The 26,402-nt window shown below is 43.7% G+C and overlaps 1 protein-coding gene across 1 annotated transcript; it reads left to right on the forward strand.

Annotated features, from left to right (window-relative positions):
- On the forward strand, nucleotides 1–25,664 carry LOC311138865 (rho-related BTB domain-containing protein 3-like; the record flags this gene model as incomplete). Its single annotated transcript, XM_084173660.1, has 12 exons — nucleotides 1–5; nucleotides 1,146–1,374; nucleotides 3,162–3,354; nucleotides 4,866–5,023; nucleotides 5,256–5,364; nucleotides 7,308–7,724; nucleotides 13,510–13,619; nucleotides 14,395–14,504; nucleotides 15,503–15,672; nucleotides 23,167–23,333; nucleotides 24,556–24,652; nucleotides 25,526–25,664. 12 exons carry the CDS (start codon nucleotides 1–3, stop codon nucleotides 25,642–25,644), a joined length of 1,884 nt encoding a protein of 627 aa, XP_084029786.1. The 3' UTR covers nucleotides 25,645–25,664.
- Nucleotides 25,665–26,402: the final 738 nt, after the last annotated feature.

Genomic DNA, 26,402 nt, shown 5'->3' on the forward strand with positions numbered 1-26,402 from the left:
ATGAGGTAAGGACATAACAATGCAATTTGCGCTGCGCGTCATTTGTGGATGTAGATGTGTGCTGCTGTTGGCGTGCGTGCGCGCGTGTAGTGTTTACTGCTGAGTCAGGCGCGTCCACTCTCTCCATCAGCACGGTCTGTTGCTCTCTTCCAGTCTCTCTCGCTCTCTCCGTACATTACCTCCCCACTTTTCTTCCTCTGCCCAGCGACGTCAATTTTCATTGGATAAAGCGGTGGCATAAACGCCACGAATATCGAGGTTCTGGTTTCTCCACGTCGTTTAGTTGTAATTTTTTTAAACAAATTGACAAGTTGTTTCTTTTTTAGGGCATTGGTAGTCCACGTCGCCGGCTGGATCCAACCAGTGGTGTTTACGTTCCGTTACATTACCGTAAACTGTAAGAGGTTTTGCTTTATGAATGAACAACGAGAAGGAAATACACGGGATTGTGAAACTCTCCAACCGCGGTCGCGGGGAGCGAGTCACCGATATGAGGGATTAGCGTCCCCATACCCGGTACTCATTGCGGAAAAGCCTCTCACTGCGGACCCATGTGAAAACGCACGGTGGGAGAACGTGCTCAAGAGGCATTGACCAGCGGAAAACCGTGGTGACCATGTAAGTTGCTGTCTGCACCTCATGAATTGATGCAAAAGACGAGGTAGCCTACTTTACTGCCGCGTTTCTACTGTATGCTTGTACCACGCATGTTTTGCCAACAATGGGCTATGAATAGGATAATGACATAGTAGTAATAATAATAATGCAATTCTCAATTATTTTTGAATCTAAAAAAATCCGACAGAGCAACGCCAGTCAGTGTCATTCGCTCAATGGCTCAATGACACAACGTGATGCAGTGCCTCCGTGATAGACATGTATAATAAGGGGGAAAGGCACTTGTTAATTCCCTCCTTGCTGCATCTCTCACAGTCAAAGTATTAAGACACGTTCACCTGACTTCCCCCCTAATTCCCTTCTTTGCTGCATCCCTCACTGCATTTGAGAGACACATCACATTCACCTTATCTACACCCATAGTGTACCAGGCAGCAAACACAATCTGTCAGCCCATCTCTGCTTGTCTGGTTCCTAATGGGTCTGACTCTGACTGTGTCCCCCCATCTGGTGTGCTTTGCTTACAGGTCCATTCATATTGTTGCGCTGGGCAGTGAGTGCCCCGGGGGAGTGGGGCCAGGAGAAGAGGCCATGGGTCAGGGCCAGCTCCAGGGGGGCCTGCTGTGGAGTTATTTGGGCCACGGCGCCATGGCCGGAGGGCCTGAGGAGAGCAGCCTGTCCAACCCGGCCTTCATGGAGTACACGTCCCACGTTTTTGGAGACGTCACTGTGGTGGTGCAGGACTGCCCTAGCTGGGTAAGTGTGTGTGTGTGTGTGTGTGTGTGTGCGTTTAGGCTCTGGAGCTGATGGGGTGGGTGATTATTTTTCTATTATTTCTCAATTTTTCTCTGCATTGTTGGGAAGGGCACTTAAGTAAGAATTTCACTGTTAGTCTACTTTCCTGAGCTTTGTCTTCTCCTCAACGGTGGCAAATCTTTTCCCTTTCAGAATAGATTTCATTAGTGGAGACAGATGGAGGTTATCAGGGTCCAAGCCAGTCCAATAAGCAGGCAGGGAAGAAAGGCATTTGTTTGGTCAGAAGAACATTGTCATTGTAAAGAAGTGAGTGAGTCAGTCTGCCAGCCTCTGTTTGTGTTTTGTTTACCTGGTTGCCTTGAGTGTGAGGAGCGCTCTTGAGATGCACACACATTTTGAATTCCAAAACTGTTTTCAGCAAGGGCAGCGGAACAAATCTAACCACTTCTTCTCAGAGGGCGTAAAAATGAATGTACTGTTCAGGGGTTCCCAAACTCTTTCACTCAGGCCCCCCCCCCCCCCCCCTCTCCGCGCACGTGCCACATCTATTTCTATGGGCACAAGCACTATTCATGACACAAACTGTTCACACCCCTTCTTGTTGGTAGAGAGAAAATGTTGCAGTTTTAATGCTCATTTTCTAGCATTTCTATACATTTTGATATGTTTAATGTGTATTCATGTGATATTTAAGTGACTCAAACATTACAACAACATCTATGGGCTAAAACACCTATCTAAAAAAGGTTAGCTGACATGGGCTAGTTGATCTGAACATTTCTGACAAGTTATAAATAGCTGTCTAAGGTATGCAATGACTGACATGACAAGTGGAAAACTGATTATGCACTACCCAATTTCGAAATTGCACCTTGTGCATTCTACTATTACAACTTTTAAGAGTTAATTGAAAGCCGGAGGGGTTGGCCCCCCCGCTGACCCCTTGCGCACCCCACAGTTTGGGAACCACTGCTGTAGATGATGCGATAGCATAGCTGAGATAGCATGTAATTAAGCGTACTACTGTTACTATTTTCAATCTTTTGCCGGTATAGAACCTTTGGGGCCTGGCTAGTTTAGGCCAGACCTGGGTTCAAATACTATTTGAAATCTTTCAAATATGTGAGCGTTGGCTTTAGTCTGTCTGGAGTCCCATATGTGCGGGGTATGAAGTTTTGAGACCATTCTATTGGTGTCTTTAAGCCAGGCAAGCTGAATCAAGACCAGCTAAAGTAATTGAAATTATTTCAAATAGTATTTGAACCCAGGTCTGATGGAGACTGATCACAAGTCTCAATTAACAGTTATTTTAAGGGGGGATGAGGCTTAAACTGGATCCGGGAAACGGGCCCTATAATGTTGATGCATTCGAGATGTGTGTGTGACAGACATTGCAAATTCACAAACATTATCTTGTAAGAGGAGGCTGGTTTGATGTTGATCTGTTTTCTTGTATACTGAAAACACCAGCCCCTTGTGTCACGCTTAAACAGCCTTGGTTATCAGTGCAAACTTGTAGTGCAGATATTTGGGAGTCTCGTCCATGACAGTACATGGCCTTCAGATTGCAGGACTGTATAGGACAAAGGCAAAGCAGCTAGCAAGCTACTGCTCAGTGTCAGCTGTCATGGGCAGCCTAGCTGTTTGGAGAAGGAGGTGCTTTCTGTATCCATAACTGTCCAGATATCCGTGTCCTCTAAAATGTTTGAATCCTTCTCGACTGTAATATGATTTGTGGATTCAAAGAAAGTATTTAAAATGTGTGTATGTACTCTGTGTGTGGACAGGATCTGTTGGACAGTGACTGGGCCAGTGTGCGGAGCGTTCTAGAACAGGCTGACATCCTGGTCATCAAGTACTCGATCAACGACAAGCTGGCCTTCCAGCAGGTGCGCAACGGTTATGCCCCTAGACTCCGCCCCCTGCTACGTCACTGGGGCGTGCCCGTCATTTTGGTTGCTGTGGGCGCCCGCCTAAACGGTGAGATCCCATTGGTCTATCCTTGACCACACCACCATTTTGACCTGTTGTGTCTTCTTGTGCTGTATTGCCATGCACTTACCACATGCCAGGTCGTCATGGTAAATAAATAAAACATCTTAATTGACCTGCCTGGTTAAATTAAGATTATATTTTGTATCATGAGTCAAGTGGTGAAGTTTTGCCTCATAGCACTTCCTGTATAGAAATACTGACAATGATTGGTTATGTGGCCTCTCACACTATTCATAACAGTTTATGACATCCAACCATGTTTATGACATCTGACATAACTCTGTTGTTACGATTCAAACTAATATCATCCAAAAATCACATCATTTTGGGTCTTTTGAAATAGTCTTAATTAATTGATCTTTATATTTGCACATTTTACAAATATGGCTTACCAAACGATTGCTACATTAAATACTGTAGGAGCAGGGAAAATGGCTGAAGGAGTGGATTTGTCTTTTCCCTGTACTCTCAGTTAAGAGGATGATGCTCATCTTATGATCAAATCTCAAACAGGCCCCAGGCTTTTGACTCTAAGTAATGTGTCTTTGTGGCTAAAACAACAAACAAACCAAGCATAATATGGTGCAAGAAAGAAGTAGGTAAAGTCCAAAACCTGACACACACAAAACTACAGTAAATCTTTGAGTGGTACATTGTGACATGTAGCATTTCCCAGGTCGGTGTTATTAAACTAGCAAAGTATTAACCATCAAGCCCACTTTAATGTCTATATCCGTCACCAAAAGTCAATTTTATTTCAGTGGTGTAAACAAATACACCACATTCGTGATGGGTTACTTTTTAGCTCAGTGAGATGCTTTTAGATCTTGCCAGAGCTTCATTGCAAGATGATAATAGTATTTGATAACTCTTTGGTGGTGAGAGAGGGGGCTTGAGGGATAGTGGTGGACCTGACACTATGTTTTTGTGTTGTTTTGTCGCTGCTTTATTGTCTATGCTAAAACTATCCCCAAATGAATGCGGAGAATGACAGCTGTGTTTCCTGTTGCCTTTGTTAGGAGACCACCTAGGGCAGAATCATTGCAGGGCACGTCACATACTGTACACACACACCACAAACAGTGTCTAGCTTTCACTCTATGCCTGTAGTTTTATTAGCAGAGTGATTTATCCCTTGCATTTGGCAATGAGCAGACCGCCTCACTCTATCTGTCTCTCTCTCTGGCTCCTTCTCTACTTTTATGATGTTTCTATATGTCTTTACTCCTCCCTCCATTTCCCTGTAATTTTCTCTTCATATTCTCACTCTCTGCATGTAGGCTGCAGTATGCACATGCAGGGTGTGCCTATGTGCATGCATTGTAAATCGGTCTGAATTTCAGTATGTTGTTATATCTTTGATGGATAAAATCAAATCTTGAGATGTTCTGCTGGAAGTTCTGTGGGTAATACCTAATTATTTTGCATGTATGCGTGTAGAGGAGCTAACTGTTGTCCTGTCTCACTCACCTCTTCCCTGTCCCCTCACTGTCCAGATGAGGGGCCCCCCTGCACGTGCCCCCTGTGTGCATCAGACTGGAGCAGCTGTGTCCCCCATAGTGAGGGCCTGCAGCTCTCTAGGGACCTGGGGGCCACTTACCTGGAGCTGCCCTCCCTCAACCACGTCTTTGTGGGTCGCTACTTTGGCAGCGTGGTAAGTGTCGGCATCAGCCAGTTATTAACTGAATATATTGTTTGATGGTGTGATTTATGATTGGTGTGATCTATGTTATCATTCATCATTGATGATGCAGATGGCAAAGTATTATGTTATTGGCCCTAGTGCTAGTGAAGATAAGAATGGGGACTGGCTGCTATGTGATTAAAATGTTCTATTGGTGTGTGTGGGTTTATGCTAACTAGCGTGTGTTTGTGTATGTATTCAGCTGGAGTACTTCATGATTCAGTGTTTGAAGCAGAAGGCCAAAGAGAGGCCAGAGAAGAGGCGGGGCAACAAGATGAATGAGCCCCATCCCCCTCATCTGGAACAGCCAGGTGAGAGACTGGCAATGCAATATGAGGGCCCCCTTTAAATAATTTCTATGTGTCTATGTATTATATCAACTTTACTTGTGGTGTTTCTCAGGGATCAATTATCAACCCTTTCTTGTTCTCTCTGCACATGCTACTGTTATTGTTAACATGCTACTAGATATTATTGTTGACTTAAATTATATTTTCAATTTTTTCCAAATCACCCAACCGTATGTGACTCTTTAATAACCAACCAAATACACAGTTGAAGTTTTAACCAAACCTATAGCAGACACAGGTTAGTGGAATAGTGTTAAGATTTCTTCGACAATTGCTCCAATATAATAGATTCATTACTTTTAGGGATTTATTATTGCATGGATCCAAGGTTTGTGAGATCTGAGATGAGAACGCCAGGGCTATTTTTGGCTCATGGGCTTAATTTTGAATTATGAAAAGAGAGTAATTGCGCACATCCAAACATGGCACAGGAGCTGGACAAATAAAGCAATGAAAATGAATGCAGACTCACCGTTTGCTGCTCCTAAAGAAGAGTTAGTGAAGCTTAGTGATAGTACAACAATACTCAAGTGACGAAGATCATATCATGTTGGTTGAAACATTGTTGAAACGTTGTCGCTTCAATAGAAGATCACATTTTGGAGTAGCAAACAGTGAGTGGACAATTTTCTTCCTTTACTATATATAGAATATAGACTTTTATTGCTTTATCAAAGTTTCGAATGATCTGTTAGTCAGCCCTTCACCCTATAGTGTTCATTATTTTTGTCTTTATTCCTGTAAATGTGTTATTACAAATATTACATCTATCTGTGTTCATGGACACAGAAATGGAACACACGGCTAAGCCGGCCGTGACCGGGAGTCCCATAGGGCGGCGCACAGTTGGCCCAGCGTCGTCCGGGTTAGGGGAGAGTTTCGCCGGGGGGCTTTACTTGGCTCATCGTACTCTAGTGACTCCTTGTGGCGGGCCGGGCGCCTGCAGGCTGACCTCGGTCGTCAGTTGAACAGTGTTTCCTCCGACACATTAGTGCAGCTGGTTTACGGGTTAAGCAAGCGGGTGTTAAGAAGCACGTCTTGGCGGGTCATGTTTCGGAGGACGCATGACTCGACCTTCGCCTCTCCCGAGCCAATTGGGGAGTTGCAGCGATGAGACAAGATCGTAATCACGAAATTGGGGAGAAAAAAGGGGGCTAAAATTACTAAACAAATATAAAAAATAAGAACACACGGCTAAGCTACAGTTAACATACTGAATATAGCATCCTTGCCATTTAGCCACTATGTCTGATGAACTTTGACTTGGTGATTGACAGATAAGAGCAACACTGCCAAAGTGGATGCGTGGGTGGGCTGGGTTGGCTGGTGCCCGTCCAACTACTTAACTTTCTCTCTTTATAGTGTACAGTCCATGAAATATGAAGTGCATTGATTCCTGGACAGCCTTGCCTGTATACCAGGCTAAAACAGAGTGGCCATAAAAAAGTGATGAGGTGCACAGGGGGACAGCGTGGATTAAGCATTAATAGGTTTATAATAGGACAGTGATTTACATAGCTTCACACTAGGAACCCCCTCCTCTGTCTCTCGCGCTGTTTCTCTTCTACTTAATAATCTCTGCTTTTCCCTCATCCCTCGTTGCCACGCCCAACTCTCTAAGCTAACTGTCTGATCATCTTTCTGTTCTCCCTCTCTTTTTTTCCTCATCAATCCTTTATTCTTTCGCCCCCTCTTTCAACCTTCTCCCTTCCATTCTCTCTCTCTCTGTTTCTTTCTCTCTTTCTCTTGATCTCTCTCTCTCTAACCTTCCCCCTTTTTAATCCATCGGAGCTGCATACGTAACGATGTTGACACTTACTCCTCCCATTTTCCCTCTGTGCTTTTACTCTTCCCTTTTCCCTTTTCTCCCTTTACTGAACCCATCCCTCATTCCATCCCTTCAGCGCGTCTTCCCCCCATCCGAGTGGAGGAGTCCAGCTTCTCTAAGGACCTACAGTGGCTGCTGGAGCGTGGCATCCAGTTCGCCGACGTGGCCTTCTACTCCGGGGACTCTGGGAAGGAACTGGGCTGGGGGCACGCCGCTGTGCTCTGTGCCGTCAGCCCCTATTTCAGACAGCTGCTGCTGGGCCCCAAGGCCAGGGAGAGGCCCATATCACGCTGCGCCTGCCGGGGGGATGGCCGGGGGGACGGCCGGGGGGATGGAGGCCCCCCATCGCTGCTCTCCACCTGGGATGGGGGCCTGGGCATGGAGGACGGGTCGCGGCCTGACGGGCATCTGGCCGGACGGCTATCACGCCTGGTGGTGAAGGACCCACTGCTGTGCCTGTGCCTGTGGGAGACACTCATGTTCCTCTACCGAGGTAAACTACTGGTTTAAGTGCTGTTGCTTTGAAACAAGCTTCAATTTCAAAGTTAGTTTAAGTGGCAAGTGCTTTAAGCATGTGGAGCAGCACTAGAGAGCGAGGCTTTAGCCAAGTGAGCTAATGTTGTCTGCTTTGGTGGGTGCAATCATTTACAATGGATCATTTACCATCACTGTACGAAACATACTGCTACGACTCTATCCGTAGTCTCCATTGTGTGTGTGTGTTGGCTGTGCTCAGTCATGGTACCACATAAAGATCATCAGTGTTTAATTAAGATGATTTTACCCTCCATTTACCCTGCATTGTGAACCAAACTAACCAATTAATCTTTTCCTTGAGTCGACCTACCGTTGTCTTGGAGGAAATTTCAGCGAGAAAGCTTTGTCACAGCTTGGAATTAATCTCCTGAATGAGGTGTTTGTGGGATATTACCCTGCGCTGGGTGTTAAATTAATCCTTGTATCAGCTAAAGTACCTCCATAAAAAACTGAGTGATGAGCTAATACCCCTCTAACTCACCTCCTCCTGCCGCAATGGTCTGTTTCCCTTCTTATATGAAGGAATTCTCCACCCACCCCTTCAACCTTCAAGGCTGCCTGAAGGACTGTTGTTTGATGATTTCAAGGATTATGCAAATTGAAGAGATGTCTCCGTTTTCTGCCTTTTCCTTGGGATACTAACTCACAATCAATGTTTTGTCTTTCTCGCAGGTACTTTCTGAAAAGTAGGCTACTGTGATGTAGTTATGAGTGTGACTCATATGCGACTCCGTGGATCTTTTTGTATTTGCATTGGTGTTCCTACAATATTATGTGATATGAGAGAGAGTATACAAGGTTGTTTATATTTGAGTCAATAACCATGTTTCCATCCACAGTTTTTATGCGAGTAAAGTAAAAAATCATGACAGCTGTGATGGAAGTTTTGGGACAATTTTATTCTGGTGACATGATGATCGAAGCTTGACTGCCGTTTGACAAATAAATATTCTCGCTCTTATCCATAATAATCTCATCATGTAGACTACCCGCACTGTATCTGCCAGCTGTTGGCTAGAGTGCATGTGCCAAGACTAGAATAGGCCCATTTGCTATTTAATGCAACAGTTTTTGTGACAAAACTAATCGGTAGAGTTGAAAATGCAACTCCCCCCCCCCAATTCGTCAGGCCATGGACTCTACAAGGTGTCGAAAGCGTTCCACAGGGATGCTGGCCCATGTTGAATCCAATGCTTCCCACAGTTGTGTCAAGTTGACTGGATGTCCTTTGGGTAGTGGGCCATTCATGAGACACACAGAAAACTGTTGAGCATGAAAAATCAAGCAGCGTTGCAGTTCTTGACACAAACCGGTGCACCTGGCACCTACTACCATACCCTGTTCAAAGGCACTTAAATCTTTTGTTTTGCCCATTCACCCTCTGAATGGCACACATGCACAATCCATGTCTCAATTGTCTCAAGACTTAAAAATCCTTCACTAACCTGTCTCCTCCCCTTCATCTATACTGATTGAAGTGGATTTAACAAGTGACATCAATAAGGGATCATAGCTTTCACCTGGTCAGTCTGTCATGGAAAGAGCATGTTTTGTATACTCAGTGTTTGTTTCTGCGGTATACATGTGTTAAAGAGATCAATCGAACTCGAACAAAACAATGGAAACGCCCCTCACGCGTCCCGCCGAAAATATTCTGAATCTTTATTTATTTTTATTTTATTTCACCTTTATTTAACCAGGTAAGCCAGTTGAGAACAAGTTCTCATTTACAACTGCGACCTGGCCAAGATAAAGCAAAGCAGTGCGATAAAAACAACAACACAGAGTTACATATGGGGTAAAAAAAAACAAAGTCAAAAAATACAACAGAAAATATATATACAGTGTGTGCAAATGTAGCAAGTTATGGAGGTAAGGCAATAGGCTATAAATAAATAGGCTATAGTGCAAAATAATTACAATTAGTATTAACATTTTCTATATTAGCATTATACTCTTCAATGCCGCCCAGCAAAATTAGCATTAAGGTTAATGTGTATGTCACACTATTTTGGGGTAAAGATCAGAGTATAATGCTAATATGGATGTCAACCCCAGTACATGTCCACGTCATCGTTGCCAATCAACTGCATTACACTTTTAAAAAACGACCCATTTCCACATGGCTAGCCATGCTACCAGCTTACATGAACGGGAGTTAGCATTTAGCAGACATTTTTTCTAAACCCGAAAATGACAAATATTTCCAGATCGGATTTTAGTAACCACATTGTGGGCCTGTTAGAACACTTAACATCATGACGGATTTGAGGAATATCCAATTTGTTAGATCAGATTTTTTGAATGGGCACCAATTTCTTTCCCTCAAGGTCTGCATTCCATTGACCTCTTTACCACATCTATATATACAGTTGAAGTCAGAAGTTTACATACACTTTAGCCAAATACATCTAAACTCAGTTTTTCACAATTCCTGACATTTAATCCTAGTAAAGATTCCCTGTTTTAGGTCAGTTAGGATCACCACTTTATTTTAAGAATGTGAAAAGTCAGAATAATAGTAGAGAGTGATTTATTTCAGCTTTTATTTCTTTCATCACATTCCCAGTGGGTCAGAAGTTTACATACACTCAATTAGTATTTGGTAGCATTGCTTTTAAATTGTTTACCTTGGGTCTTACGTTTCGGGTAGCCTTCCACAAGCTTCCCACAATAAGTTGAGTGAATTTTGGCCCATTCCTCCTGACAGAGCTGGTGTAACTGAGTCAGGTTTGTTGGCCTCCTTGCTCGCACACGCTTTTTCAGTTCTGCCCAAACATTTTCTATAGGATTGAGGTCAGGGCTTTGTGATGGCCACTCCAATACCTTGACTTTGTTGTCCTTAAGCCATTTTGCCACAACTTTGGAAGTATGCTTGGGGTCATTGTCCATTTGGAAGACCCATTTGCGACCAAGCTTTAACTTCCTGACTGATGTCATGAGATGTTGCTTCAATATATCTACATCATTTTCCTTCCTCATGATGCCATCTATTTTGTGAAGTGCACCAGTCCCTCCTGCAGCAAAGCACCCCCACAGCATGATGCCGCCATCCCCGTGCTTCACGGTTGGGATGGTGTTCTTCGACTTGCAAGCAACCCCCTTTTTCCTCCAAACATAACGATGGTCATTATGGCCAAACAGTTCTATTTTTGTTTCATCAGACCAGAGGACATTTCTCCAAAAAGTACGATCTTTGTCCCCATGTGCTGTTGCAAACCGTAGTCTGGCTTTTTAATGGCGGTTTTGGAGCAGTGGCTTCTTCCTTGCTGAGCGGCCTTTCAGGTTATGTCGATATAGGACTCGTTTTACTGTGGATATAGATACTTTTGTACCTGTTTCCTCCAGCATCTTCACAAGGTCCTTTGCTGTTGTTCTGGGATTGATTTGCACTTTTCGCACCAAAGTACGTTAATCTCTAGGAGACAGAACGCGTCTCCTTCCTGAGCGGTATGACGGCTGCGTGGTCCCATGGTGTTTATACTTGCGTACTATTGTTTGTACAGATGACCGTGGTACCTTCAGGCGTTTGGAAATTGCTCCCAAGGATGAACCAGACTTTTTTTTTTCTGAGGTCTTGGCTGATTTCTTTTGATTTTCCCATGATGTCAAGCAAAGAGGCAGTGGGTTTGAAGGTATGCCTTGAAATACATCCACAAGTACACTTCCAATTGACTCAAATGATGTCAATTAGCCTATCAGAAGCTTCTAAAGCCATGACATCATTTTCTGGAATTTTCCAAGCTGTTTAAAGGCACAGTCAACTTAGTGTATGTAAACTTCTGACCCACTGGAATTGTGATACAGTGAATTATAAGTGAAATAATCTGTCTGTAAACAATTGTTGGAAAAATTACTTGTGTCATGCACAAAGTAGATGCCCTAACCGACTTGCCAAAACTATAGTTTGTGAACAAGAAATTTGTGGAGTAGTTGAAAAACTAGTTTTAATGACTCCAACCTAAGTGTATGTAAACTTTTGACTTCAACTGGATATATATATATATATATATATATATATATATATATATATATATATATATATATATATATATATATATATATATGAGTATTATAGTGTTTCTATGATATACAGTGCATTCGGAAAGTATTCAGACCTCTTGACCTTTTCCACATTTTGTTACGTTACAGCCTTATTCTAAAATGGATTAAATAGTTTTTCTGTCCTCATCAATCTACACATACCCCATAATGACAAAGCAAAAACAGGTTTTTAGAAATGTTTACATTTACATAAATATTCAGACCCTTTACTCAGTACTTTTTTGAAGCACCTTTGGCAGCGATTACAGCCTCGAGTCTTCTTGGGTATGATGCTACAAGCTTGGCACACCTGTATTTGGGGAGTTTCTCCCATTCTTCTCTGCAGATCCTCTCAAGCTCTGTCAGGTTGGATGGGGAGCGTCGCTGCACAGCTATTTTCAGGTCTCTCCAGAGATTGTTCGATCGGGTTCAAGTCCGGGCTCTGGCTGGGCCACTCAAGGACATTCAGAGACTTGTCCCGAAGCCACTCCTGCGCTGTCTTGGCTGTGTGCTTAGGGTCGATGTCCTGTTGGGAAGGTGAACCTTCGCCCCAGTCTGAGGTTCTGAGCGCTGTGGAGCAGGTTTTCATCAAGGATCTCTCTGTACTTTGCTCAGTTCATCTTTCCCTCGATCCTGACAAGTCTCCCAGTCCCTGCCGCTGAAAAACATCCCCACAGCATGATGCTACCACCCATGCTTCACCGTAGGGATGGTGCCAGGTTTCCACCAGACGTGACACTTGGCATTCAGGCCAAAGAATTCAATCTTTGTTTCATCAGACCTGAGAGTCCTTTAGGTGCCTTTTGGCAAACTCCAAGTGGGCTGTCATGTGCCTTTCACTGAGGAGTTGCTTCCGTCTGGCCACTCTACCATGAAGGTCTGATTGGTGGGATGCTGCAGAGATGGTTGTCCTTCTGGAAGGTTCTCCCATCTACACAGAGGAACTCTGGAGCTTTGTCAGAGTGACCATCGGGTTCTTGGTCACATCCTTGACCAAGGCCCTTCTCCCCCGATTGCTCAGTTTGGCCGGTCGGCCAGCTCTAGGAAGAGTCTTGGTGGTCCCAAACATCTTCCATTTAAGAATGATGGAGGCCATTGTGTTCTTGGGGACCTTCAATGCTGCAGACATTTCTTGGTAGCCTTCCCCAGATCTGTGCCTCAACACAATCCTGTCTCGGAGCTCTACAGACAATTCCTTTGACCTCATGGCTTGGTTTTTGCTCTGACATGCACTGTCAACTGTGGGACCTTATATAGACAGGTGTGTGCCTTTCCAAATCATGTCCAATGAATTGAATTGACCACAGGTGCTCCAATCAAGTTGTAGAAACATCTAAAGGATGATCAATGAAAACAGGATGCACCTGAGCAAAATTTTGAGTCTCATAGCAAAGGGGCTGAATACTTATGTAAATAAGGTATTTCTATTTTTTATTTTTAATACATTTGCTAAAATTTCTAAGAACCTGTTTTTCGCTTTGTCATTATGGGGTATTATGTGTAGATTGATGAGGAACATTTATTTATTCAATTTTAGAATAAGGCTGTAACGTAACAAAATATGGAAAAATGGAAAGGGTCTGAATACTTTCCGAATGCACTTTATACGGTATGAGTGTTTATATACTGTATATGAGTCTGTCTGTTGCTGTGGTATATATAAGTGTTTGAATGCCTGTGGTTCTGGTGTGACCCAGGGGCGTGGGAGTGGGAGCACCTTCAGGAGGCTGTGGGGGAGAAGCTGAAGAACTCTCTGGCCGTGGCTCAACTCATGGACCGCATCCGCTCCTTCCTGGGCAGAGACAAGGTGACCCATGGCTTACATGGATTCACGCATGCACAAACAAACACACACACACCCTGTGATACCCTATTCCCCCATATAACACAATACATGTGGCTCTGGTCAAAAGCAGTGCACTAGCAGTGCACTAATTGATTGAATTGGGATAATGTTTACTCTCAGATTGAGCAAAGGGGAATGGGATGTGGGCTGCCTTAACATCAGGAGACATGTGACATGCAGGGTCATAATTAGATTAGGCTTGAGTTCCTTCTATTTCAATTCCATCAGAAGTGAAGTGTCATTTTTGCACTCATTATTTTCACGTAGCATTTCTCAATACAAGTCATACGTTTGGTTCCAATCCGTCTCCAGGATTCACTAAGCAGTGATTTGTTTACTCTAAACCAGCAGTCTCTGGCTATATTCACCATGCGAGCGATGTTATATCACTGCAGCATAATGAAGCAAATGGGTTTGATATGCAGACTGCTCTGGAAACGAGCCTGCCTGCCAGTCTGTTTCAGCATTAGCCAGCTCCATTGAGGCGGTCTTGGCAGGGAGGGCAGGGACAGTGGAGTTGGCTGCTGCTGAGGCAGGCTTGCAGACAGGCTATTTCTATGCCACGGGGGAGGTGGAGATGGAAGCTCAGAATGAATAGCACTCATGGTAGTAAATACCAACAGTGGTGGAATCCTCAGACATAACCCATGCTGTGTGTGCCTGTATGTGTGTGTGTTTGTGCTTGCATGTGTATGTACGCATGTGCTCGCCTGTGTGTGTGTGTGTGTGTGTGTAGGGCCCCAGGGACACGCCTAATGCTCGTCCCCCCCAGCTTGGTCCTCAGTCTCTGGTCAACCTCTTCAACTCTCCTCTCTACTCTGATGTCATCTTCATGGTGCAAGGCAAGTACACACACACACACCAAGTCACCTTTTTTTATTACAGATGATTAACTTATTTCCTCACTGGGGGCCCTCAGGTAGTCAGTCCATTTCATTATTGCACCAGAGAAGAAAATGGCATCAACATATTTAGGGTGCCTCGAATGACACTTGATATACAATAGTCACAGTGCTTTAGACATTCATGCCAGATTTTGTACAATTATTCTGTTTTGTTTATAAGAGCTCAGTAATGTTAAAGACACCCTGATATTATGTTTACAGATTTTATTTTATGTTCACAATTTTATAAATGCCTTTGCTGCAGCAACGGTACATTGTTTTTATGACAAACTCTCTCGCAGGGTGATGCCAAGCTCCAAGTTCATAAGCAATCATCTACAATAACCCATGTAATGAAATATATATATATATACAAAAATATGCCCCTGACACTTCAAATGTATCCACTTTACAGCACGTCCTTCACCTGCGCTGCACCCAACTATAGAGAGGGCTGTCATAAGAGTGACACAATGCCTGTCAGACTTCAAGACAACCATTATGTCATGCTTTATAGCTGTCATAAGCTCTGGGCTAATTTAAACGACCCGTTCTGAAAGGCATCAATTCATAACTATGACAGTTTTAGATTCATTACGCCTTGCACCTAGACTGTGCATGAGCAGATCATTCGGTAGACGTGATTGTCTGATGTGAAGCTGTAATGTAGAGGCTTTTCTGTTTCTTTCGAGAAAAGTACAAAATACAGAGAATAGCTGTGGCTATTATCCTCAGCTGTATCGTGAAGAGACTAAAAACCTTCCCCCTTACAACAGCGGTATGTCAGGGTGTGATTAGCAACGCGTTACCGAAAGCTATTTCTCTTCACCTGAACCATCATTCAACCCCTCTCCTCCTGCAACTCTTCCCCAAGGCTTAGCTGGGAAGGAAAATGTATTCTCAACAAGGTAACCTGGTAAAATAAGGATTACATTTAAAAATAGACTGTGTTTCAGGGAGTGTGTTACCAGCTCACCGGGCGGTCCTGGTGGCTCGCTGCGATGTCATGGCGGCCATGTTCAGCGGGAAGTACGCGGAGGCACGGAGTCGGGTGGTGCCCATCCACGGAGTCTCCTCTGACACCTTCCTCTCCTTCCTGGAGTATCTCTACACAGACACCTGCTGTCCCGGTGGGTCCACTGCTGCAGGGCGGGAAAAAAACAGGCACTTTGTATACAGTGAGGGAAAAAAGTATTTAATCCCCTGCTGATTTTGTATGTTTGCCCACTGACAAAGACATGATCCGTCTATAATTTTAATGGTAGGTTTATTTGAACAGTGAGAGACAGAATAACAACAAAATAATTCAGAAAAACGCATGTCAAAAATGTTATAAATTGATTTGCATTTTAATGAGGGAAATAAGTATTTGAGCCCTCTGCAAAACATGACTTAGTACTTGGTGGCAAAACCCTTGTTGGCAATCACAGAGGTCAGATGTTTCTTGTAGTTGGCCACCAGGTTTGCACACATCTCAGGAGTGATTGTGTTCCACTCCTCTTTGCAGATCTTCTCCAAGTCGTTTGGCAACTCGAACCTTCAGCTCCCTCCACAGATTTTCTATGGGATTAAGGTCTGGAGACTGGCTAGGCCACTCCAGGACCTTAATGTGATTCTTCTTGAGCCACTCCTTTGTTGCCTTGGCCGTGTGTTTTGGGTCATTGTCATGCTGGAATACCCATCCACAAACCACTTTCAATGCCCTGGCTGAGGGAAGGAGGTTTTCACCCAAGATTTGATGGTACATGGCCCAGTCCACCGTCCCTTTGCTGCGGTGAAGTTGTCCTGTCCCCTTAGCAGAAAAACACCCCTAAAGCATAATGTTTCCACCTCCATGTTTGACGATGGGGATGGTGTTCTTGGGGACATAGGCAGCATTCCTCCTCCTCCAAACATGGCGAGTTGAGTTGATGCCAAATAGCTCGATTTTGGTCTCATCTGACCACAACACTTTCACCCAGTTTTCCTCTGAATCATTCAGATGTTCATTGGCAAACTTCAGACGGCCCTGTATATGTGCTTTCTTGAGCAGGGGGACCTTGCGGGCGCTGCAGGATTTCAGTCCTGATCATTGCAACTCCACGAGGTGAGATCTTGCATGGAGCCCCAGGCCGAGGGAGATTGACAGTTATTTTGTGTTTCTTCCATTTGCGGATAATCACACCAACTGTTGTCACCTTCTCACCAAGCTGCTTGCCGATGGTCTTGTAGCCCATTCCAGCCTTGTGTAGGTCTACAATCTTGTCCCTGACATCCTTGGAGAGCTCTTTGGTCTTGGCCATGATGGAGAGTTTGGAATCTGATTGATTGATTGCTTCTGTGGACAGGTTTATTTCATACATGTAACAAGCTGAGATTAGGAGCACTCCCTTTAAGAGTGTGCTCCTGATCTCAGCTCGTTACCTGTATAAAAGACACCTGGGAGCCAGAAATCTTTCTGATTGAGAGGGGGTCAAATACTTATTTCCCTCATTAAAATGGAAATCAATTAATAACATTTTTGACATGCGTTTTTCTGGATTATTTTGTTGTTATTCTGTCTCTCACTGTTCAAATAAACCTACCATTAAAATTATAGACTGATCATTTCATTGTCAGTGGGAAAACGTACAAAATCAGCAGGGGATCAAATACTTTTTTCCCTCACTGTAGGTCCCACTCCGGGTAGACATGGGTTAGGCCTAGACATGGTCTTGAGACCAGGGGTGGCCAAACCATCATTCTGGAGAGCTATTGTTCCAACCTTGCTCTAACTTATGTTGTGTTTAGTTGATACGAGTAATACGGTAGACGGCAAACCGGATGTCATTGTTTTCAATGAGAGCACGAAGGTAAATGCCGTTGAGGCTGGCGTTGAATGCCGTCAGCCGTCACGGTAGACGGGACTTGCCACCCTCTTTCTTACTTTCTTGTCCCACTATACCAAATGGTATGACGTTCTTTTCCGTCCCTTGTCTAAACGCAGCATAACACTCAGTATTCAGCCAATTAAGGTCCTTATTATGAGCAGCTGATTCCCTAGAAACAGATGTGATTCAGCAGGGCTGGAGCAAAAGCCTGTACACCCAGTAGAACAGAATCCTAAAGTTCAGATAGAAATGTAACGAATAGAGCACACAGTCCTCTGTCGTGTTGAATAGACTGAGAACCATGCCTGTTCTGTGTGGTGTATTTCTAGTTGCAACCTGTCAGTGAACAAGCCCCGGGTCCACTGCAGTGGAGGCTGTTGAGGGGAGGACGGCTCCTCTAACCATTACCACGAGCCCGTCCTCCCCAATTAATGTGCCGCCAACCTCCTGTGGTCCACTATAATAATCTCAGCCTCATTGCAAAATGTATAGAATAGCATGAGATTAGCTATAAAACTGCAAATGTTTCTTGCTGTCCCATGCCAATATGTGTAGAATTGCAGGAAATTTGCTTTAGCTCAGACTAGGGGTGTAACAGTTCACCAAACCCAGTTTGGTTTGGTTTCAGTAGTAAATGTTTGTTCATTTAAGAAAAGATAAAGTGTTGGTATTCCTGTTTCCATATACAGTATGATCATGGGTCATGTAATGATGAGAGCACAATCAGGAATACCAACACTTTGTATTTTCTTAAATGAAAACACGATTACTCATCAATAACAACACTAAAATAAAGTGCAACATGCATGTGAAATCAATATATAACATGGCTCAGATATTGTATAATGGTTTCTTACAAAGAAAAAAAAAAGTGTGACTCTCATAAAGGGGGCGTGTCTGTAGAACGGTACTTCTCATTTCCCACTCCGGGGTAATGTGATGGCCTATCACTATTAAGTAGCTCTGTGTCCATCCATCTGTATTAAGCAAAACACAGGGTGCATTGGCCAATTAATTGACAACTTCGGCTTTAGTTTGCTTATATAGACCGGATACTACCAGTTTGCTGAAATGGGTGCGAGAGAGCGAAGTTCGTAACGTTGTTTGAGCACTTTCATGAGGTGCTGAAACCCCCTATTCTTCTCAACCACAGAAAATGGGCGCATATCTGCGGCCAGGGGTGCACATTTTACTGGGGACGGGGGGGACATGTCCCCCCCACATTCTGAAATTGCATTTTTGTCCCCCCCAATTGTATCATTGGAATGTGATACAAAACGTGGCAACGGTGTGCTTTAGGACCATGTGGACGCCTCAGAGCGGTCAGGTAGGCTGTTTGGAGTGTTTATCCGACTGGATATATATACAGTTGAAGTCGGAAGTTTACATACACTTAGGTTGGAGCCATTAAAACTTGTTTTTCAACCACTCTACAAATGTCTTGTTAACAAACTAGAGTTTTGGCAAGTCAGTTAGGACATCTACTTTGTGCATGACACAAGTAATTTTTCCAACAATTGTTTACAGACAGATTATTTCACTTATAATTCACTGTATCCCAATTCCAGTGGGTCAGATGTTTACATACACTAAATTGACTTTAAACAGCTTGGAAAATTCCCGAAAATGATGTCATGGCTTTAGAAGATTCTGATAGGCTAATTGACATAATTTGAGTCAATTGGAGGTATACCTGCGGATGTATTTCAAGGCCTACCTTCAAACTCAGTACCTTTTTGCTTGACATCATGGGAAAATCAAAAGAAATTAGCCAAGACCTCAGAAAAAGAATTGTAGACCTCCACAAGTCTGGTTCATCCTTGGGAGCAATTTCCAAACGCCTGAAGGTACCACATTCATCTGTACAAACAATAGTACGCAAGTATAAACAGCATGGGACCACGCAGCCGTCATACCGCTCAGGAAGGAGACTCGTTCTGTCTCCTAGAGATGAACGTACTTTGGTGCGAAAAGTGCAAATCAATCCCAGAACAACAGCAAAAGACCTTGTGAAGATGCTGGAGGAAACAGGTACAAAAGTATCTATATCTACAGTAAAACGAGTCCTATATCGACATAACCTGAAAGGCCGCTCAGCAAGGAAGAAGCCACTGCTCCAAAACCGCCATAAAAAAGCCAGACTACGGTTTGAAACTGCACATGGGGACAAAGATCGTACTTTTTGGAGAAATGTCCTCTAGTCTGATGAAACAAAAATAGAACTGTTTGGCCATAATGACCATCGTTATGTTTGGAGGAAAAAGGGGACTGCTTGCAAGCCAAATAACACCATCCCAACTGTGAAGCATGGGGGTGGCAGCATCATGCTGTGGGGGTGCTTTGCTGCAGGAGGGACTGGTACACTTCACAAAATAGATGGCATCATGAGGAAGGAAAATTATGTGGATATATTGAAGCAACATCTCAAGACATCAGTCAGGAAGTTAAAGCTTGGTCGCAAATGGGTCTTCCAAATGGACAATGGCCCCAAGCATACTTCCAAAGTTGTGGCAAAATGGCTTAAGGACAACAAAGTCAAGGTATTGGAGTGGCCATCACAAAGCCCTGACCTCAATCTTATAGAAAATGTGTGGGCAGAACTGAAAAAGCTTGTGCGAGCAAGGAGGCCTACAAACCTGACTCAGTTACACCAGCTCTGTCAGGAGGAATGGGCCAAAATTCCCCCAATTTAATGTGGGAAGCTTGTGGAAGGCTACCTGAAACGTTTGACCCAAGTTAAACAATTTAAAGGCAATGCTACCAAATACTAATCGAGTGTATGTAAACTTTTGACCCACTGGGAATGTGATGAAATAAATAAAAGCTGAAATAAATAATTCTCTCTATTATTCTGACATTTCACATTCTTCAAATAAAGTGGTGATCCTAACTGACCTAAGACAGCGAATTTTTACTAGGATTAAATGTCAGGAATTTTGAAAAACTGAGTTTAAATGTATTTGGCTAAGGTGTATGTAAACTTCTGACTTCAACTATGTATACAGTGGGGAGAACAAGTATTTGATACACTGCTGATTTTGCAGGTTTTCCTACTTACAAAGCATGTAGAGGTCTGTAATTGTTATCATATGTACACTTCAACTGTGAGAGACGGAATCTAAAACAAAAATCCAGAAAATCACATTGTATGATTTTTAAGTAATTAATTTGCATTTTATTGCATGACATAAGTATTTGATCACCTACCAACCAGTAAGAATTCCGGCTCTCACAGACCTGTTAGTTTTTCTTTAAGAAGCCCTCCTGTTCTCCACTCATTACCTGTATTAACTGCACCTGTTTGAACTCGTTACTTGTATAAAAGACACCTGTCCACACACTCAATCAAACAGACTCCAACCTCTCCACAATGGCCAAGACCAGAGAGCTGTGTAAGGACATCAGGGATAAAATTGTAGACCTGCACAAGGCTGGGATGGGCTACAGGACAATAGGCAAGCAGCTTGGTTAGTAGGCAACAACTGTTGGCGCAATTATTAGAAAATGGAAGAAGTTCAAGATGACGGTCAATCATCCTCGGTCTGGGGCTCCATGCAAGATCTCACCTCGTGGGGCATCAATGATCATGAGGAAGGTGAGGGATCAGCCCAGAACTAAACGGCAGGACCTGGTCAATGACCTGAAGAGAGCTGGGACCACAGTCTCAAAGAAAACCATTAGTAACACACTACGCCGTCATGGATTAAAATCCTGCAGCGCACGCAAGGTCCCCCTGCTCAAGCCAGCGCATGTCCAGGCCCGTCTGAAGTTTGCCAATGACCATCTAGATGATCCAGAGGGGGAATGGGAGAAGGTCATGTGGTCTGATGAGACAAAAATATAGCTTTTTGGTCTAAACTCCACTCGCCGTGTTTGGAGGAAGAAGAAGGATGAGTACAACCCCAAGAACACCATCCCAACCGTGAAGCATGGAGGTGGAAACATCATGCTTTTCTGCAAAGGGGACAGGACGACTGCACCCTATTGAGGGGAGGATGGATGGGGCCATGTATCGCGAGATCTTGGCCAACAACCTCCTTCCCTCAGTAAGAGCATTGAAGATGGGTCGTGGCTGGGTCTTCCAGCATGACAACGACCCGAAACACACAGCCAGGGCAACTAAGGAGTGGCTCCGTAAGAAGCATCTCAAGGTCCTGGAGTGGCCTAGCCAGTCTCCAGACCTGAACCCAATAGAAAATCTTTGGAGGGAGCTGAAAGTCCGTATTGCCCAGCGACAGCCCCGAAACCTGAAGGATCTGGAGAAGGTCTGTATGGAGGAGTGGGCCAAAATCCCTGCTGCAGTGTGTGCAAACCTGGTCAAGACCTACAGGAAACGTATGATCTCTGTAATTGCAAACAAAGGTTTCTGTACCAAATATAAAGTTCTGCTTTTCTGATGTATCAAATACTTATTTCATGCAATAAAATGCAAATTAATTACTTAAAAATCATACAATGTGATTTTCTGGATTTTTGTTTTAGATTCCGTCTCTCACAGTTGAAGTGTACCTATGATAAAAATTACAGACCTCTACATGCTTTGTAAGTAGGAAAACCTGCAAAATCGGCAGTGTATCAAATACTTGTTCTCCCCACTGTATATATATATATATATATATATATTTTTTTTTTAATAATGCCCCCCCCCCCCCCCCACACACACTTTTAAAACCAAAGTTGCGCCCCTGTCCGCGGCTATAAACATACCAATCAATCTCTTGTAATTTATTTGGTCCGGTCAGAATCAGCTGCGAAGGGCTGCTTGAATGCAGAGGGGAGACGAAGTTGTGTTGTTTTTTTGTGTTTCCGTCTTGCTCTGTTGGTAAGAATACTGGGGTGAAGTCGGCGTAAATGTGTCAACATGTTTGAGTTGTTGGCAGCTGTATAGGCTATTCTCATTGAGCAGTGGCAACATACTCTCTCTGTCCATCGCCGTTGTAATCTACTGGGAAACACAAATGTTCCCGAACTGGAGATTTAAATGATGGAAAATCCTCCTCCAACCCCACCACTCGCCATCGTACAGAACTAGCTCCCAGCTACGACTCACAAAAGGACAGATTGAAATGCGCCAATTAAGATCAGAATTTTGAGAATGTGCACATAGACTCTGAAATGTTTTTTTAGCTCAGATTTAGTCAAGCCTATAGGCCTAGCATTTTATATTTTAAATATATTTTTTTATGTATTCAGTCGGATTCACAGTGCGGACCGAACAGAGGTCCCCGTACCAAACGGTTCGGTACGAATACGTGTACCGTTACACCCCTAGCTCAGACCTTGAGGGGGCCCCGTGAAACTCTGGTACGCCACTGCCCGGATCCTCAGTGCTGCTCAGCAGAAGCTGTGAAATGATTGACGGTGGATTTACACGCTCAGATGTTATAAACAGCATCTCTTATGGCCCAGAGGGATTCGACTGTCAGCTCCCAAAACAATTGACAGGCTGGGGGGAGATCAAAAGCAATTGGAGTGGACACTGTGACACTAGTATGATATGATGAAAAGTATTGTATGCTGATTTGTTTGAAGGGGGAGCTGTTATCTTGTAGTTGGTTTATTTTTCACAGCTGTGTGGGTGTGTGTGTGTGTGTAATGTGATATGATTGACAGTACAGCAAATGGAGACATTTGACTGCAGTCTGTGTGATTTATAAATCACAACAATGGCGTGGATTTCAACCACAATTTATGATCAAATCTGTGCATGAGTATGATGATTTTCTAAATGAGGCTCCAGTATGTTTGACAGTGTCTCTCTGTATGTGTGTCCAGCCAGTGTGTTGCAGGCGATGGCCGTGCTGGTCTGTGCAGAGATGTACCAGGTGAAGCGCCTGCAGCACCTGTGTGAGGTGTGTGTGTGTGCCTACCTCCAAAGCATGCCTAGCCGAGAGCTGGCATCAACTGGCATCAGTGTGATCCGCCTTCTCCGTAGGGCTAAGGTAAGTGTGTGAGATATTCTCCATTTCAAATCAACGCCTAGTCCTTAACCTCGTGGCACTCCTGTAGATCTGAAACGTTTGATAGGTGTGAGCAATATGGTGAAGATTCTCATACCCGTCATATTCTTTCAAATCTACCAACCTGGCCTCAGGGCAATTAATAGGATTTGGGACATTTATTTGTATCCCTCCATTTAGTATGATATGTTACATTACGAATGGAATAGTAGTAGTACAACATCATTCGAATTGGAGGACGTATAGTATCATACCCGGTCGTACAATATCATACGAATTGGATGATGTTACATATCATACATCTTGCGTCGTTAGCATCTGTGGCTAACGTTAGTGGATAACGCAGCAGGTTAGGAGAACTAACGTAGCAGGTTAGTAGAATAAGGTTAAGGTGAGGAAAAGGTTAAGGGTTAGCTAAAATGCTACAGTCGTCCCCGACACGACTCGAACATGCAACCTTTGGGTTGCTAGACGGTCGTGTTATCTGCCAACCCATCCTCCCCAACCAACTGCCCTACTTTTTGTTTTTATCTTAAGTAACCATAACCATTATTTTATTCGTAACGTAACACATCATAGTAAATAGAGGTACACAAATGTAAGTAACATATCCTACGTCTGTTTAATGTGGTCAGGCTGCATTTACAGGAGTGCCTAGGGGAAGGATTTGGGATTCAGTAAGAGAGTAGGTGTGTTCTGACACAAAATAGCTTATCTTCAGTAGCATCCACCACATCACGTTCCACTCAGTGGAGATGTAGAGTGAGCGAAGACAAGGAAAGGAAGTCACTTCAGACTATTGAGATGATGCACCCCTTGACGTTTCAACAATGTTTCTAATATTAAATGATTAAATAATAGTATTTTTTTTTTGTGATCCTTACCACAACCTGAGAGGATTTGGTTGATGAAAGCAACTTGTACCGTACGCTGTAAAAGATTAACCCACCAATGTGCTATCACCTATCCAGTTCTTTCAGGTCATTGGTTTAAAAACACTGGAGGCAGGGAAAGCAGAGAATATGCATGCATGCACGCACATTGCACATGTACAGGGTTGGAAAATGTCATTTTCCGTGTGGAAGTCATTGCTGGTGTTAGAATATACAGGGCGGAATAAATTATCTTCAATAGTTACACAATACATCTTTGCTCAAATAGCTGACTGTTCCCCTCTCTCCTTCTACCTCTTTCTCTCTTACAGTGCCACAATGCAGAGCAGCTGTACGTATGGCTCCTCCACTTCATAGCCAATAACTACCTAATCTTCAGTCACAAGCCAGACTTCCTGGAGCTCTCAGGTGAGAAATCATCGGACACAGGACAGGTTATTGGACATATCGATAACTCAAACCAACTTACTAAGTATGACTGGTGTTGCAAAATCGATGCTTCGACCCACTAAGCAAATGGGCATGCATGAGTCACCATAAGCTAAAGCTGTTGTGAAAGCTAATGACATTTTAATGACAGATTTGTGTAGACCGTATGATAAAGGGAAGTAGTGAAGTGTAACCCATATAGGCATACTGTCAGTTTTGATAGCATATTAAGTAGAGGACATATTAATTCTGAAAGGGGACATATTGCAGGTCAAATAAGCAGTTATGATTGATGATGTAGTGAAATAGTGGATTATCATAGCATGTAAAAACCATTTACACACCTTTATATTTTCTAAATAGAGCTTGCACACCTATGATGCTAAATTAGCATTGTTAGCATTTACCTTTCTTGCTGCTCTTCAAGCCACTACATCCCTGGTTATGACATATTTATAAAGCACACACTGGTTAATAAGCACACAGGGCAGGTTTAGTAGCATCTAGAACAGGTTTATTTCCATTAACAATGTTTTCATCGTACACCAGTGCTTATTTAAGGTCAAATGGACGGGTCTGGAAGGGCACAAGTGAAGTGATACACGATACAAAGACTAAACAGTACTACGCAATATTACTGACATTGGTCCAGCTCTTGGGTGTAAACACAAGTGTATCAGGCAGAGCATGCATGTGGCTTGATGATGGCTTTATAGAAATATTGATTTAGGCAATGATGGATAGAAATAAATACTGCCACTGTGTGTGTGTGCGTGTCCATGTGTGTGTGAGAGAGCGGGGTGACATGATATCGTCACGGCAACCTTATGTTTTTGTTGTCTCGGTTGACAGAGGAGGAGCGGGAACAGGTGGAGAGACTGCGCTGGCCTTCCCGAGGGTACCTGCAGGAACTGAGCGAGTACCAGCAGCGTCGACGCAAACTCAAGAAGTCCCGCTGCCTCGTCATGTGACACCCACTCGCCGCCACACCCTGGAGAAGTAGTGAGAGGCGGAGCGGAGAAGAGGAAGGTGTGGGGCGAGAGACAGAGGACAAAGGAGGGGGAGAAGAGTTTAGAGAATGAGAGAAGGCATTAAACAAAGCAGAATATAATTCTGAGCAATCTGCCTCAAATGGACAGTGAAGAAGTGGGACAGAAAGCTAGCCAGTTCGGGAGAAGACCCAGAGGGTTCAGCGCAGAGCAGAAAGGTCCAAGAGGCCTGGTCGAAAGGCGTTATCTACGGGAGGTGACATATAAGACTGTGATGCACTCCGGTCCCCGAGGACCAACACGTGACTGTGTCCTTGGGACAAAATGACCGATTTACTTAACCAGGGAGAATTTCAAATGACAGTAGAATTCCACTGGAGACCAGGGTGAAAAAAATAAAATGGCCACGTTCCAGGTTTGTCCTTTTTGCAGTTGCGCTGGCTGCATAGCTAAGAAGATTTCTATATCATACTAATGTGGTTTCTGATATGTAAATCCTTCTCCAAGCATTGTGCACATGCAAAAAAGATGACCTGGAACGCCACCATTATCTGTCCATGGAGGACTGTGTATCTATAGCCCAATGGATAACGGTATGAAAATGGCCCTTTCCAAGGCAAATAACTGTGTATCCATTTTTGTTTTTAGCGGAGAAGGTGCTCACATTTACACGTGCCCGGAAACGTTCAAAGGAACATGCTGAAATGTATCCAAAATGTTTAGGAGTGTTCTGTCTAATG

The sequence above is a fragment of the Coregonus lavaretus genome (genome assembly GCF_964263955.1).
Source record: "Coregonus lavaretus genome assembly, chromosome: 12".
In the NCBI taxonomy this organism is placed as follows: Eukaryota; Metazoa; Chordata; class Actinopteri; order Salmoniformes; family Salmonidae; genus Coregonus; species Coregonus lavaretus.